General features: G+C 45.3%; 1 protein-coding gene across 2 annotated transcripts; it reads left to right on the top strand.

The window, feature by feature from the left end:
* The first annotated feature begins 5209 nt into the window (after nt 1-5209).
* On the top strand, nt 5210-14439 carry prdm2b (PR domain containing 2, with ZNF domain b). 2 transcript variants are annotated; one of them, XM_079265448.1, is made up of 4 exons: nt 5210-5332; nt 7635-7718; nt 7894-12425; nt 12829-14439. In XM_079265448.1, the coding sequence occupies exons 2-4, from the start codon at nt 7700-7702 to the stop codon at nt 12844-12846; spliced, it is 4569 nt and encodes a 1522-aa protein (XP_079121574.1). In that variant the 5' UTR covers nt 5210-5332; nt 7635-7699; the 3' UTR covers nt 12847-14439. The 2 variants fall into 2 exon arrangements, with proteins under 2 accessions (XP_079121574.1, XP_079121575.1); XM_079265449.1 differs by having other exon boundaries at nt 5290-5332; nt 7635-7723.
* The last annotated feature ends 2159 nt before the right edge of the window (nt 14440-16598 follow it).

Raw genomic sequence — 16598 nt, 5'->3', positions numbered from 1 at the left:
TATTGAGTTCTCTTTAGCTATTCATGCACGCACAGATGGCACCAGCCTACAGGCCCATTATGCTCACAGACCAATCTAAGCAAGGTACTTAATTGGCATGGTTTCATGTGAGGCTGCATTGTGGACAGGACTGGAGCCACTGCCTGCAAGAGAGGACACCAGGGAGCCTCCTCGTCTACACACACACAAAAAACACGTTACTGCTCCATCGCTGTGAGAGTGTGCGGGTCTGACAGGCTGCCTCTCCCCAAATGCAACACACCACGATCCGAGTTACAGAGGAGGCTTTCGACTCAATCCTCCATCCGCCATTTTCAGCAGATTGAAAGCAGGTACAAAAATCACAAGTCCCCGGTCACATGAAGCAGGTAAGTACGAGTGTGAGTTGCCTAAAACCCCCAAAACCACCCTCCGACAGGCAACATTGAGGAAGGAAAAGCCACCGTGCTCCAGCCGGCATCCGGAAGATTAAGGAGAGCGGACGGTGCGCCTACAAGGGTAACAATGAACTGCATCCTTCAGGCGCTGTACGCGTTACATACCCGGGCTTTTTTTTTTTGTTTTCTTTGTCAACTTTTTTTTCACGCATGGAGGCACACGGCTTTACAATCCGCTTTTACGCACACACCTACGTTGAAATCTCTCCATTTGTTGCTTGAACTGGAGGGGATTCAACAAATGTCTGATCACAATTCCAGCACCAGTGGATTATAGTGAGGGAGGAAAAAAAAAATCGAATTAACTGCCCGGTAAAAAGTGCATGCATTTGATCCTTTATTTAATAAAGAGGATGTTGAATAGACTATGCAAGCTCGAGCTCCACGAATCTTTAACAGTGAGGTTTATTGCATGAGCTTTGTCAGCCTTATTCTTGCCTTTGAGATGATACCTCATCAGTAAATCAAGTAGGAGTCGTTGTGGTCAAAAGATCCGCTGTTGAGGTATGGGGAATATTGTTTTACGTAATTATTCAGTGTGGCGTGTGAGCCCAAACCCCACAGCACATGGGTCAGTCAGCTTTCAGAAAACAACCAAGGTCTTAAAGCATAGCAGTGTAATGGAAAAGTCAGTTTTTAAGGCAAGAAAGTTCATTTAATTGATCCGTTTATCAAGAGAAAATGTGCTTGACTTTTCTGATAATCGTTAAGTCATTTGAATCATTTTCTGAGCAACTTTGCGTCGTTTTAGCTTTTTATTCAGGTGTACATTGACTGTTTCATCTATCACATAAATACTTGAATGAATAAATGAACCATGGGATCATTTGGCATTCGTTGGAAAGACATTTCATCTGAAATGTCACATCTCTTGCTGTAAATTACACAACATGCATTTAGGCAGAAATGATAACTATCTGCTGATTTTAGCACATTTAGCCTTTCTTGGCGCTGTGCTCATCTTATCTCTGGACTTATCTTTGGGGTTTCCTGACAATTCATCTTTAATTTATCTTAAAATGACCTGCAAACTAATTCACAACAAAAGTACTTATTAGTTGGAGCCCTAAATAACACATGTGTAGGCTACACTTCTTATTTGCTATATTTGTGAAAGGCAGAGGAAAGTATCTTCAATTTGCTTTCTACCTGTAAACTCAAATTGCATGTCACAACCTTGATGAAGCCAATAGGCTCAGCTTTCTCTTGTCATGAACTTAAGTGGGTCGGGACCTCTCTAAAAGATAAATCACAGATTTTGTTTTAATCTGGTTCAATGTTTCAGTGTCATGCAGAAAACCTCAACACTTCCAAGGGAAAGTATGAGACAGTTGGTGTGTTTCCCTCACTGAGATGCAGTCATGATTCTTTGTAATGAACAGGAAGTGCTCTGCTACTTTTTGATCACTCACTTTAATTGTCGTCTCATGTGATAACGCTCCATTAAGACTTGGTGCCCGCTGTCTTTTGGTAACCTGAACACAAATATCTACTTCTTGCAATCTATAAAATTGGTATATTACGTATTGATTTTCAACATGTCATGCATAATTATTCTTGCAGGGCTTTGATAACAAAACATTTCATGTATTGCAGATCATGGCTATCATTGGAGGGACAGTGGAAACCCTCGATGAAATCCCAGGTCATGTGTGGAAGGGTTTGCCCGACTGTTTGCGTCTTGGACCGTCCGCTACAAATCAAAGCCGCGTCGGTGAGTACAAGAATGTCTATTCTGTTTAGATAACTGCAACTCGATTAAAGGTTCTGTATACAGTATTCAGAGCATTGATACAGCAGAAAACCCCTATTTGCTATTTAAAGATATAGTGGATTAATAGCTACCTGAGCAGAAAATGAGGTCAATCTCCCGATGTGGGCCAGCAGCTCATGCATTTTAGTGCATGTGAGTTTGCACTGGTGTGCCCCACTGGCTAGCTCATGGCCGCTGCTTTGTACTGCGCTCAGAGAGCGGTTATGTCTGATAACACCGCCCCGACCCACGGTATCTATGCAGAAGCATAGCGCCCAGCCTCCGGTTCCCTCAGGTGGCTCAGCTGTCTCCATGTTGAGAGCCGTGTGGAGGCAATAGATATGCTCTGAATTCCGTATGGAGAACCTTTGACTACCTTTAAGACCACAGGGAGGCGAAGTGCTGCCCCTTCTGGTGCCACACCATGAGACCTTATTACTGCCCTGGCAGCACATCACCCCCACCCTCATCAACCTCCACTGGCTCCCGGTCAAGTCCCGCATCTCATACAAGATCCTCCTCCTCACCTACAAGTCCCTCCATGCCCATGCCCCCCAGTACCTATCGGACCTCCTCCGCCCACATGCCCCTCCCCGGAACCTGCGGTCTTCAGACTCTGGCCTGCTTGCCACCACCCGCACCAAACTGCGAACCTTCGGGGACAGAGCTTTCAGTGTGGCAGCCCCCACCCTCTGGAACTCTCTCCCTGCGGTGATCCGCAACATCTCCACTCTGGACGCCTTCAAAAGGGCCCTCAAGTCCCATCTGTTCGCCAAGGCTTTCGGCCCCTAGTTTACTTGTTCTGTTTTTCTGACTGTTTGTCTAAACTGTTACTCTTGTAAAGCGGCCTTGGGTCCCCTGAAAGGCGCTATATAAATTAAAGTTATTATTATTATTATTATGGATAAAATATGTACGGTAGTCAGGACTGAGAGACAAATTATTCTTTCATCCAGTTTGAATTGTGCTATAAATTACACATATGATGTTTGCTGATTTAAAAGATCATTTTGCACATCAAGAAAGTATATGCGTATAAAATAAATTTAATAAATGCGTAGTTAGAAAGACTTCACACGCAAAAGTTGCATACGTGTTGTCTCTCACTGAAGCTGTGTTCACACTAACAACGGGTCTTGGTCGTTCTTTCGCTTCCCAGCTGATACATGATTCGCTGGAAGAAAAACATCGGGTCAGATAATGTTATATTTGTGCCTGGAACATATGTAGCTGAATTACCTAGCTAGCTGGCGAGCTTGTATTGTTGACATTTATTATGTGTGACGAGTTTCAACCCAAACTATATGGTACTATGGCAAACCTATGACAAAGAGTGAATTTAATGACGTGCAAAATGATCTCTTAAATTTACATAATTAACATATCTGTAATTCATGGCACAATCAAAAAAAAAAATTTGTCTCTCGCAGTTGACTACCAGACAACTTATTTTACGAAAATAAGGTCCCATGGGGGACACCAGATGGGGGAGGGACTTAACCTCTCTTAACATGTTGATTTCAATTTGCATTTCACTGATGTACAACTTTGAAAATGCCTTCCAGCAGCAAATGACAGTGAGACTAGACTGTGTTGAAAAATGAGGAACTTTTAACGGATTTGAGGATGATCAAATAATGTCAACAAAAGAGCATTTAAATGCTAGTTATGTCATTATGTCAGTTCCTCTTCTTTGAAACTGGCACGTTAGGGCTTCCACGCCTACCGCAGACGGACTTGTTCTGTACATAAGGCTAAGCAAAAAAAAAACATTTTTGAAAAACAAAAATTCAGTCGGCCTCATGATGCCAATCCTGAAGATCCACTTCCTTGAGGGTTAAGTTCAAGGTTCACCATTGTTTAAGTGAAACAACTCTCTAAATGCATTTAAAATCTAACAAAAACCAATACAAATTGTATCATATTTAATGCTAAAATATATAAATCTCAAATGTAATGGGTATAAGAGGTTTTACTTTTTCTTATTTCCAGGTGTCTGGGCCACTCGGTTCATCCCTAAAGGCCGGCGGTTCGGCCCATTTGTTGGAGAGAAGAAAAAAAGGTCCCAGGTGACCAGTAGCGTGTACATGTGGGAGGTACGTTACAGGCTGCTCTTGTGGCGTTGTTCCCTAAAATCCTCCCCTGCACCGTTTTCTTCCTTCTCTGCAAAACAAGTCCTACTTCCCACAGTTTCACAAGATTATGTCGGTAACATACATAATCTGTTGTCACCTGTAAGAGTTGTACGAAATATTAACTCAAACATCTCAAGGCACAACTGCTGTTTTGGAGGAAATAAAAAAGCAACCTTTGTTACATTGCTGTGACAAATGCTGCTGATTATGTTTTAGTTCCCACTTGGGTAAAGGTCACCCCATTTAGTGCTTCTGTCCAGTTCATCTAGAGCTACATACTAAAACTTAGTTGTACGTGTGGCCTATAGGTTTACTTCCCAGCGCGGGGCTGGATGTGTGTGGACGCCACAGACCCCATGAAGGGGAACTGGCTGCGATACGTGAACTGGGCGCGCTCCGGTGAGGAGCAGAATCTTTTCCCCCTGGAGATCAACAAAGCCATTTACTACAAAGTGTTAAGGGTAGGTCATGCAACGCATTCATGCAGCCTATAGGTCATACAAACAGGGGCACGTTGTATGACGTGCGCATATGAATGTTAAAAACACCTCATTATAATGCTGTCCAGTTCAACACCACTGCAAACTACAACCCCAATAATAAACAAACTGTGACAGTAATACTTTTCTAACGAATTTAAGATTCATGCAAATCTAAAAAAGTGGTTAAATGCAGTTATGGTAACTATGCCCCACAATAAACATTCATCCAATAATGTGCACTATTGGTGAATATACTGCAGACTATGGTGAAAACACTGTCAAATTCCACCCCCCACCGCCCTAAAACAAGATAAGATGCACAGTGGCCCAAATATCCCCCTTGCCTCCCAGCAAGCCGAGCTGTGATTGGTGGCCGACCTCATCTCTCATTGTTGCAGCCTATCGGGCCGGGAGAGGAGCTGCTGGTGTGGTACACTGTGGAAGACAACCCGGAGATAACAGCTGCACTGGAGGAAGAAAGAGCCAGCAGTCTGAGCAGGAAAAACTCACCCAGGGCGAAGCGAGGTGAGGCCGTACTTACATTAACCGAGATGCCATTTGTACTCTGGGGGGGGTTTGATCTCCGACGTGTGTGCTGCACACGCGCCGCACCGACTGAGCCACAAATGGATTTCTTCACTGCTCGGTCGAAGTTGTAACAGGGGCGCTAACGCTAGCTAGCTACAGACGAAGGAAGGCTAGTGTGAGCTAACGTTAACCGTTGCGATGTGTGGAGCTTTTCTCCACTTTAATACCCGATCTGAAACTCGTCGCTGCGAGCAGGTTTAGCAGTAGTATAACGACCGATCGGCCAACTCGGTCCCGTTTGATCCCACGTTTAGCTGTTACACGAGCAGCTGGGCAACTTTTCGCTGCTTTTCCTCCTCCTCTGGGTCCTGACGGTGTCGAGGATGTGACCTTCCTTGAGTTCCTAAAGCATGAAAGCCATCCATCGGCGAGCCTCTACTTGGTGATGGCCTAGCAGCTTGGCTAGTTAGCCCGCTGCCTTATCCAACTGCAGGCTAATTGGAGCGCAGGTATTGGATAACAACCTAACGTATAGCTATTATATGTCACGGAGAGCGTCTAGAATGGTCGTTCACTTGGTTTTGGGGCCACAATAACCGGTTTATCGAGTTGTCAGACTTGGGTGTTGCATGCTAGCATGAAGCTAAACGGCTACGGTCCGACAGCACGGAAACAGAGTACGCGAACAGTGTGGAGTAAATTATTAAACAACATATTATCTCGATGTGATGAGAAGACTGTTAAGGCAGTGAAACTCTTCGTAGTGTGTCGCTGTAGTTTGTGTTATAGTCCGGTTTGATATCAGGAACATTCCGTGACTTCAGACATCCAAACACAACCTGAACATAACGCCACAGAAACGTCATTTCGTCAACCTTTTCAACAACGTTACATTCTGTATTCAACAAATTAATGAAAACTGGAAAACCTACAACGTATCAACTTATTGTTAAAAATGCAATCAACATGGCTGCTTTATGTCACAATTACATGTTTTCGCAGTATGAACTTTGGACATAGTCTTTCCATCTTATGGATCTTGTGGGTAGTTAAAGCGGGACCGTGAGGAAGAGGGGTAGTTAAAAACAAAAGAGACGCATTCAGAATCTGCTGTCTGATCTTGTCTGTTTTTGACACTTCTTGTTTCACCTATTCACCGTAAATCATTGGCATGCGGGATAGGGGGCCTTGTGGAGTGTGTTGTAATGTATGATAAAGACACCCTGCAGAAGTTTTACAAGCCACCACTAGAATGCGATAGCTCTGTGTCGATGCAGCACCAGTTACATGTTTGTAAATGTTATTCAGAGACTGACTTTCTCATGCAAATTCAAGTAAATATACAGGCAACATGTAGAATCAGTCTCTGGCACCCCTGAGATGTCTGTGAAAACAAAATGTAAGCGTCCTAAGTTTTTATTTTAACTTTACAGTGGCTTTTGTGAACTTTCTTATGTGCCCTACAGGAAATAGCCTCGAACACGTCATCTCGTTACGCTGCGGTGTTGTGGCTTTTAGCAGCCCTGTACTGTACTGTACTGCAAAGTTAACTGTGGTGAAGTTAGCTTGCCTATCCTAGCTAGCTTCATCTGTGACAGAAAAGACTAGGGCCCCCAAATACTGGTGAACTTCTACGAATGGTTGTGTTGCTGCGGTAGATTTAGCAGAATACCTGTGACCATACCAAGATGAGTGACCCGCAGCATGTGTTTCTCTGGTATAAATAAGGCTTTGTAGTCCAGGGCAGGTGACCTTGTTGACACACTCTCGATGATGATGAGGTCCCAGAGAAGCCTCTTGAGTCAGGCAGTGGTTTAAACCTTTAAATCACTGATGCATGCAAGCCCATGATTTTGAGTGTAATACAAGGCTGTTTTATGCTTTTTTCCCACTTTGATTTGATGTAGTAATTTGAGCACAAGGTGAAAACAGTAAAATAGACCTTTTTTAAGTCACATTAAAGTCTTTGCTTCCCTCCTACTACTAGAATTTTGTTTGCAATAAATAACCAAAGCCTGCTATTTAGCCAGAAATGTACGCGACTATTTACAAATAATAATGCTCAAATCCACATTTACCATATTCTTAACATGTTATAACAATTATTTTTTAGAAAATGTCATTTTTATACGTGCATCTTTTGAGGAAAAGTCTGCTCATGGAGTATTTGTGGGGGAAAAACTAGCACTGGATAAAAATGTCTTGACATACTAATATTTTTTAGTTTTTTACACTTCATCTTAAACCTGTTTGCGTTTGATCAAGTCTAACACAGATGTGTTTGTGTGTGTGCTTGCAGCCAGAAGAAAGCTGCTGGAGAGAGGATTCAAGAAAGCAAGCGTAACCAAACCTACCGTCAAGGAGATGTGGGATGGAGAAGAAGGTAAGGTGACTTATTGTTGGCGATATTTGGCTTATATTTCACCCACTTATTTATGAACATGTCTCAGGTACTTACTTAGCCTATTTGAAAAAAAATAGTTTTAACTGTTTACAGATACTCCTGAAATGGTTTAAGGTAAAAGCAATACTTGACACTCGTGCTAAATTGTTTACAGGTCTGAAGGAGGAGGACGAGGGGCCATCAACCTTAGGGCCCGCACAGGAACTCCAGGAAACCCATCCCATGAGAAGCACTGACCGTAGCGGTGTGGAGGACATGTCAACAGTGATGACTCACGGGGGAAATGGGGAGGAGGAAGAGGAAGAAGAGGAGGAGGATGCTGAGGATTCGAGTGAAGCGCAGCAGCAAACTTCTCCGCGTTTACCTGCCGCTGATTCCATGCAAAATAAGCAGCCGGGCCCATTGCTGACCTGCGGTGAAGAAAGCCATAAAGATCCACAGAGAAAGGCTGAGTCTTCCTCACTTGCGGGGCAAGAACCACAGGTTGATCCTGATCCTGATCTTGACCCAGACCCCGACGGTGACCTCGAGGACGATCCCCATGGAGAGTCGTATCCCTGTCAACACTGCGAGCGCCACTTCTCCACCAGACAGGGTCTGGAACGTCACATACACATTCATGCCATCACTAACCAGCAAACACAACTGTTCAAGTGCCGGTACTGCAGTAAATCCTTTGGCTCGCAGGTGGGGCGGCGGCGGCATGAGAGACGGCACGAGAGTGGGCTTAAGAAAAGGCCCGGCTCTCTGGCAGGCACTGCCACTCTAATCAGTCCTGTGATGCACACCGATGCTTCGAGTCCCGACTGCACCAGCCCGACGAGTCACAATATAGCCATAGGGTCCCAGGTTACTGGAGTACCTCTGCACAACTCTGAGATGCAGAGAAAGGAGTTGGGGCCTTATGCTGACCGCCCTTTTATATTGGATGAAAATGGGGAGTCAAAGGAACTCCATCCCTGCAAGTACTGTAATAAAGCGTTTGGCACACACACAAACATGCGCCGACACCAACGTAGAATACATGAACGGCACTTATTACCAAAGGGGGTTCGCAGGAAAGGCATGCTGCTGCAAGAGGCATCGGTGCAGAAGAAGCAGCAGCAGCCCGATGAGTCACCGAGCACCAGCCCTCCGCCCATCTACGTGCCCAGTGCGGACACAGAAGACGAGGTAGACAGGGATGATTACGCAGTTGACATATCCAAAAACATCTCTGAGAATTTGAGCTTCTACATTGACGGCAAGATTGTGTCCACCAGTTCGGTGAGCAGCTGCGATGTGATAGAGGTGGACTCCAGATCTGCGGCTCTGTTCGGTCTGAACACAGTCATCTTCAGTCCAAATCAGATCAGTCAGGCGCTGAAGGTGGACGGTCGAACCGGTGCGGCGAAGCCAATGTCCAACATCGGCCAGCCGGCAGCAAAAAGAAGAACATCCACGCCTCCGTTTGTTCCCAGCCTTAAAGTGGAGACGGAGTCGGCATCTCTCGCAGCCTCTTCGTCGTCTTCATCATCCTCTACGTCTTCCTCGTCTAACTTGTTAGTGGGTGGGCTGTTCCAACAAGCTGCCGATTCATCAGCATTTCAACGAGAGAAAACGGTTTATCTCTCGCCGAAGCTCAAACAGCTCCTCCAGACACAAGACATTCAGAAATCAACCATTGCCCTGATAACAGAAAGCCATAGATTGGCCTCGCCGCTGTCAGTCACGCAGCTGCCAGGGGCCTCAGGCCGGTTTAAAAGAAGAACGTCCTCTCCCCCGTCATCTCCACAACTCAGTCCTGCATGTAAAACGGAGAGCTGTAAATCCGATGGGGTGAGCTCATTCGCCCTGAAGGTGCCAAAGCTGGAAAGCCGCAGTGAGTCACCTCCTGGGAGCCTACTGGACAAAGAAGACGGAGACAGCTTGAACCGTTCTGACAACAATACGCACGGCCAAACCTCATCTAATAGCGGTGGAAATTCCTGTAATCAGCAGCCCTTGGATCTGTCGAACTCTGTCAGCAGGTGGAGGGAGAGCTCGAACAAGGTGCTCGGGGATTCGGCTCTCGATTTAAGCTTCCATCGGAAGAGCAACGTCGAGCCGGAGTTAAAGGGAGGTCCAGCCCCACAGCCACTGATAAAAAAGAGAAAGCCGAACACTAGCATGCTTGAAAAGGTGCTGATGAATGATTATTTATGTCTGCCTTTGCCAGGAGAGGAGGGCCCCTCTGCCGTAGCAAATTTGAGTTGTTTCCATTCTCGCTCTCCAAGCACTGCGACTGAGTCTGCCCACCCCTCTCCACCCTCTTTGACCCCTGTCACCATGAACCCCCCTTCCCCCGACGACTCCAGCGTGACATCCCCGACCCCGCCGCCCCCTCTACTACCTACGATACCGTCTCCGCCAGCTATGCCTAGCTCTCCTCTTTCTCAGCCGTCGGACTTCTCTGCCCAAAGACCTCTTCCCGTCCTCTCGCCAAAAATGTCTCCAAGATCGGTTGAACACAATCCTCTGTCGGACTCTGAGGACAATTTGTTTGGTGAAGAAGACGAGGAAGGGGAGCATATCTCTGAGCCGCAGGACTTCCCGAACACTCCGCTTAAAGATCCCGATAACCGCTCGCCGTCATTAAGCCGTCCTGAGCCGACATCGGTCGATCTGGCCGCTATGGAAGAAGATGTTTCCCCGGCTGCATCGTCCGTCGCAAATGGCAAAATGAACCAAAACATTGACTCTGTAACCGAGGGAACTCCTGCTGCCCTCTCACCCCAGCCAGAATCCTCATCTTCCTCATCATCTCCTCCTCCTGCATCTCATGATCCATCCCCAACACTGGTTTTACAATCCCTCCCTCAGGTTAAGATAAAAGAAGAGCCTCAGCCCTGCGTAGATGAGCTGCCCGTTATGAATCACGCCCCTCCCGACGGGGTTGACTCTTCACCTCAGCCCGCTGCTCCAGATAAACCGTCCGACAAAACCTCCGAGGCGGAGGACGTCGACTCGACATACTGCAAGACCTTTGTGTGTAACGTCTGCGAGGAGCCGTTCGACTCCATCAAAGATCTCAGCGGACACATCGCTGAGCATGCTGCCGGTTGGCCCTTCAAATGTGAATTCTGCGTGCAGCTGTTTGGCGACGCTCCAGCCCTGCTGGCTCACCGGACAGCGCTACACGGAGTGGGCAGGATTTTTGTGTGCTCCGTTTGTTCCAAGGAGTTTGCATTTCTCTGTAACCTCCAGCAGCACCAAAAGGATTTGCATCCAAACGAGACGTGTTCACACGCCACTGTAGAAAGTGGCAAGCTTAGGCCACAGAACTACACAGATCCATCCAGAGCCAAAGAGGAAAGCAGTCCTTCAACACCGCCACCGGAGACGACCGATGAAGCCGCTCCACACGGTGACACCGACGTAGCAAAAGAGCCCGACGTTAACGGTAATCACGCAGAGGACGGGACGGAGGACCCCAATGAGGAGCTGTACACTACAATAAAGATCATGGCCTCAGAAGGAGGGAAGCCGAAAGCCCCGGATGTTCGCCTTGGCATTAACCAACACTACCCCAGTTACAAACCGCCCCCTTTTCCTTATCACAGCCGTTCCCATGCTGGCTCGGTGGCCTCGGCTACTAACTTCACCACCCACAACATACCACAAACCTTCAGCACTGCCATACGCTGCACCAAGTGTGGCAACAGCTTTGACAACATGCCCGAACTGCACAAGCACATTTTGGCCTGTGCCAGTGCCAGTGATAAGAAGCGCTACACTCCCAAGAAAAACCCCATCCCCCTCAAGCAAATAGTGAAGAGTCCCAACGGAGTCGTGTCGCCCTCGGCAGCCGCTGCAGGCCAGAGTCCTTTTCGTAGAATGGGTCAGCCAAAAAGACTTAACTTTAATCAAGACACGAATGGTAAAACAAAAAAAATGAGTTCCCTCAGTAAGAAGAAAAACCAGCTCGTCCAGAAGGCCATTTCACAGAAGAATAAAGCTGCCACTACTGCAAAGAAGGCCACTGTCAAAGTTGAAGAAGAGCAGGCCTCTAACGTTTGCCCCCACTGCAGTCGGGAGTTTACTTATCCTGCCAGTCTCGGTAAACACATGGCAGTCAGCTGTCCCATGAAGCCGGTTGTTAAAAGGGGCAGAAAGGGTCTAGCGGAGGTGAAAAAAGAGGCGGCAGATAAAAACACAAAGCTCAGAAAGAAAGCCTCGGACGGTGAAATATCGCAGACGGAGCCGGAGCCTAAACCCCTCGGAAAGACCAGAGCTCGCAGCTCTGGAGCAGCAGACCCTGAACCCTCCCAGGCAAACAAAGGAAAACCCGCCGCCACGCTGGGCAGACTAAAGAGGCCCGCCTCCTTCCCAGCACCAGTCTCTGTAAGCAAGAAAACCAAGAAAGGCCAAGTTCAGTCTCTACCTCCCACCCCGTCAGCCCCCGACACTCCCACTGACACTGCACAACCACGGCCAGCCATGAGAATGCAGCGTGTGGGCAAAGAGGCAGCACCCAAGAGATTAGCCGAGGCCAAATCGCCACCGCCGCCTCCGCCGCAACAGCTGAAGAAAGAGGAGCGCTTCTCCCTCCGGATGAGGGAGAGAGTAGGTGGTCCAGTCACCAGGAGCTTACAAATGGTCAACGCCGCTCCTTCTGTTGACGTGAAAACAGAAGAAGCACCAACTCAAGAGCCAAAGGAGACTCAGGTGAGACGGCGCGTTGTTTGTTTCTTTGACTCTCTCTCGTTTTGTCTTTTTTTTGGGGCGAGACACATTAACTGGCCTGGCAAATAATAGCTTACTGCAGATCTGTTGGTGTCACTGTACATGCTAGTGTACATTTAATTACAACTAGGGACCTTTTGAAAATCTTGATTATCGTTTTTTGAAGATAAACGGCATGGTTTCTTTCATAAAGCTCTTCAATAATAATATCAGCATGAACACCAGGCGACGGGTTAACATCCTGTTTCATAAAAGTTTGACTGTTGGACACTTGCATTTTGAATTCAAGAACAAATGAATTTAAAGCCCGGGTGCTCAGGTCCGTCTTGACTCGTCGCTACACGGTTCTTTGTTGGTGAACTTTGTTTGTCTTTGTGTGTTACAGGAAGTGCTGATGAAGTGAGCCATGTGGACACTGCTGAGCTCATCTCACCTCTCAGGCAATGCTCCGGACTAATCAAGGCACTGACAGCACTGAGGTCAACCTTTTTGTGGTGGGACTGTTATTAAGTCTCTCAACTGCCTTTGCTGGATTTAAGGAGGGAACTCTCTTTATCTTCCGTCTATCTTATGAACTGAACTGAGCCTCAATTTCAGCCAGCTTGCAAAAAAAAAGAAATGACAATGAGTTAATATATACAATACGAGTCATTACTTGACCCAAAACAGTAACATTAGGGCTCCGTTATGTTGGAAAGCTGATATATTGCAAATGGCAATCATGTATCAGTGAGGGTTGGGGAAATAGTTTATTCTTTCGTTCTATATTTTTCCCATTTTTCGTTGTTTAGATTTGTGGATGTTTCCAGAGTCTCTTCATGCATGTGCAGAATAGAGCATCAACTAGATAAAGCCAATTTCCATGTCTCCCAACGGGCACCTACTTCAGTTTATACATGATTTGCAAAGTATGTATGTTTTGATTTAAATTGATGTAGTCATTATATTGTAGAATATATCTAGCTGGTATATTTTTGTTTGGGAAACAAAACTGAAAATGGCAGTAGTCTACGGCAACAACTGGTCCTCAGGAACACTGTATATCTGTGTGGTAAGTATGCGTGTGGTTCTAGTCGGGCGTGTGTGGCCTGACAGCGATTCCTTTGGATACATCTCACGTATGTCATGTTTTTACTTGGTTTCTCATATTCTTGTTTATCCGACGTCGGCAGTTAATTCGAGTAGTACAATGATTGAAGCTATGTTGTGGTCTCCTAAAATAATGTCTTGAAAAGAATTTTTAGTAACACTCACTCAGCCCAGTGTTTCTTCCAGCACTTTAAAACAAACTGCCAAAATGTCTGGCTTGGATCGGTGAGATTGGCTTCGTTGAACGGTGAATAATAGAATGTTTTCAGACCCTTCGTAGACACTGGTCATTTGCACCAAATTGGTGCAAAGTATTCATCTCAGATACAGCTTTTACAGCCAACAGACCGCTGAGTTGGTTGTTTCCGTTAAGCGATTTGACACAGGAAAATGACACATGAACCACCTTTTTTCTATGCCATAATGCATGATAATAACTCAAATCCTCAAATAAATTGAATGCAGCAGTGTTTTTGGCCGTTGTAAGTGGATGTGTGCAAAGATGTTTCATGTGTCTATTTTCTTTCAGGAGCCATACCATAGTAACTTAACTCAACGACGTTTCGTCTGAGGACAAAGTCATCTTTTGTTTCTGTGCGTTGATATATTTGTCGAGTTTGTACCAATGGAAAGCTTCTTATTTAGAGTTAATATTTTCCAGTGCTCATCCCACCTTCTCACTCTTGACCCACATCCAGTTGTACCGGAGGCTGTGCTTAAGCGCTTGTAGCATGTTATGGGAAAGTAAATTGAACAATATGATTTGAAACTAATTTAATTTCCACGTCAAATCTTCATGTTTTGCCTTTCAGCAAAATCAAGATTATGTATTTAAGGATGAACAAAGACAAAAATCCCGAATGACCTCAAGTAAAACATTGCTGTAATTGACATAATAATAAAAAGTTTTTCAGATTGTGTTTAAGCTTATATTGTCGTTGCTAACGTGGTTTCCAATGATTCAAGCTCAGCTGGACGCGAGTAAAAGGAGTTGAATGGATGGAAATGGTCTTCTGACCTTGATCCAGGTGCATTTCCACTCATTCAATTTCATACTGTATAGAAAAGTACATTATAGAAAGGGAGTTTTCAAGTTCCCGATTTAAACTAATGTATTTCTACATTACAGTTTACTGGTTATTTAAAAATCAATTACTTTGTGGAAGTAGAAAGAAAGAGATTAACTGGCTCTGACTCCTTTAAGGCTACTTTATTCACCGAGACCTTTTCTCATTTGATTTCTTTATGTTAATATAGACGTCCCTGCTGTTTCGGCTGTAATAAAGTTTTCCAAATTACATTTGCTGATTGCCTTCTCCACTCAGCCTGTCAGGGATCTGTAGGTTTATGAAAAAGGTATTTTAGTTTCTGTTTTATTAGAATTCGATAGATGGCGGTGCTTCACATCAATCCGATTTTAAGTTGCTGCGTCTACGCTGCAGGTCAGCGAGCTGCTATACTGGAGGGCCGTGGCCATCGTCGGCTTGCTAGTTGCTGCGAGATCTGTTTTCTATTTTGGGAGCAGTGCACTTGTCAGAGAGGTTGATATGTGAGTCCTACAGTACCTTAAATTCTTACCTCTGGTGTGTGGCTTCACTCGGTGGAGAGGGAAACGAGGGCACGTACAAGAGTTTCTTACCCACAGATATTTGATATTTGCTTCAAGAGTTTTATAAGGATATCTCATTAAAAGGAGCAGTTTTGTTGAATTGGATTGAATTGAACAACTGAATAATGTAAAAATATCCTGTGAATTTGAGCCTGGCTTTTCCCCGTCTTAGCATTTATTGCTTAAGCGCCATATTGTAACGTAAGTGTCTTATTACTTTATTATTAGTTTCTTATTGGCCACCGCCATAAATCACAGCAGGACTAATGTGCTGTGTTGTGCACACCATTAATTATCACCATCATTGCCTCTGTTTTAAAGCTCTATAGAACAGTTCATGTTTTTTCATTAAGAGACAAAGCACAACACAACTCATAAAAAGATGAATATAATTAAATATAATCAAACCTATAAAGCTCATTTGGGTCTCACAACCTAAGAAATAAACAAACCCTAATCCTCAGCTACAACGTAATTACATGATTATGTAGAAAACCAGAAAATGAAGTCTCTCGGGACAAGTGTTGGCAGCAAAGGTATTAAAAATAGTCTCACACTTCTCAGTCGCAGTGAACTTCCTCCAGCGTTCAAGTTTTAGTATAATTCATGTTTGAAATAAATCCAAATAAAGTAACGCATGAGAAACCTTCTGAATGGATTAATATTGATGAGATGCACCCTAGCAGCTTTAGAAATAAACCTTTCCCCCACACATAACGTCAATATAAGCGTTTGTTTCTCGAGCATCGCCCAGTATAAAGAACAGTGGTGTATTAACCTGGATAGGATACCAAAGCATCGCAGCATCACCGATGGCACATTCGTCACCATGAACATCTATCAAGGTCTCATCTGGCATAATGTGCATCTGCTGAGATTATTTTTGTCCGGACCCCATCCATCACGCTCACGTACACTAATGAGCGATGAAGCCCACCGGATGGACGGTGTGGAGCAGAAACGTGCCTCGTGGCTTTGGGAACACACTCTGAGAACTGGGATGTCTTGTGACGGGATCTCCACGTGAGGTTATCGTGTTGATGGATGGGGTTATGAATTGAATGCAATCTGTATGTTGGATGTGATCCACAGCCCGGATTTTTATTTATTCGGAGGGATGGGGAGACGTGTTTATTCGCCCCAGTGCCATGATGGTATGGTTTATGGCTGGATTTGCTTCATGACTGTTCAGCTGTGTGAGTGTGGAGGGGCGGGCACTCGGAAGACTGCTGCACCATACTCATGCTGTCAGGGTGAAATATCACCACACTCTCTCTTGATTGTTGTGTACGGTGCTTCAGCCCTATTCATAAAAATGTAATTCCATGCAGCTCTGTGCCTGGCTTGATGAAATATACTGCCATGCCCCCAGAGAGGCAGCTTTAATGCGTAGGAGAGCACCGAGGCTGCTTCAGGGCCTCTGTGCTCAATTATCACGTTCAGAGGGTTCAGGACAA

Source organism: Melanostigma gelatinosum (genome assembly GCF_949748355.1).
Source record: "Melanostigma gelatinosum genome assembly, chromosome: 3".
NCBI classification, from domain to species: Eukaryota; Metazoa; Chordata; class Actinopteri; order Perciformes; family Zoarcidae; genus Melanostigma; species Melanostigma gelatinosum.
Note: the sequence above shows the minus strand (reverse complement) of the source record. Positions and strands in the feature narration are given on the sequence as shown.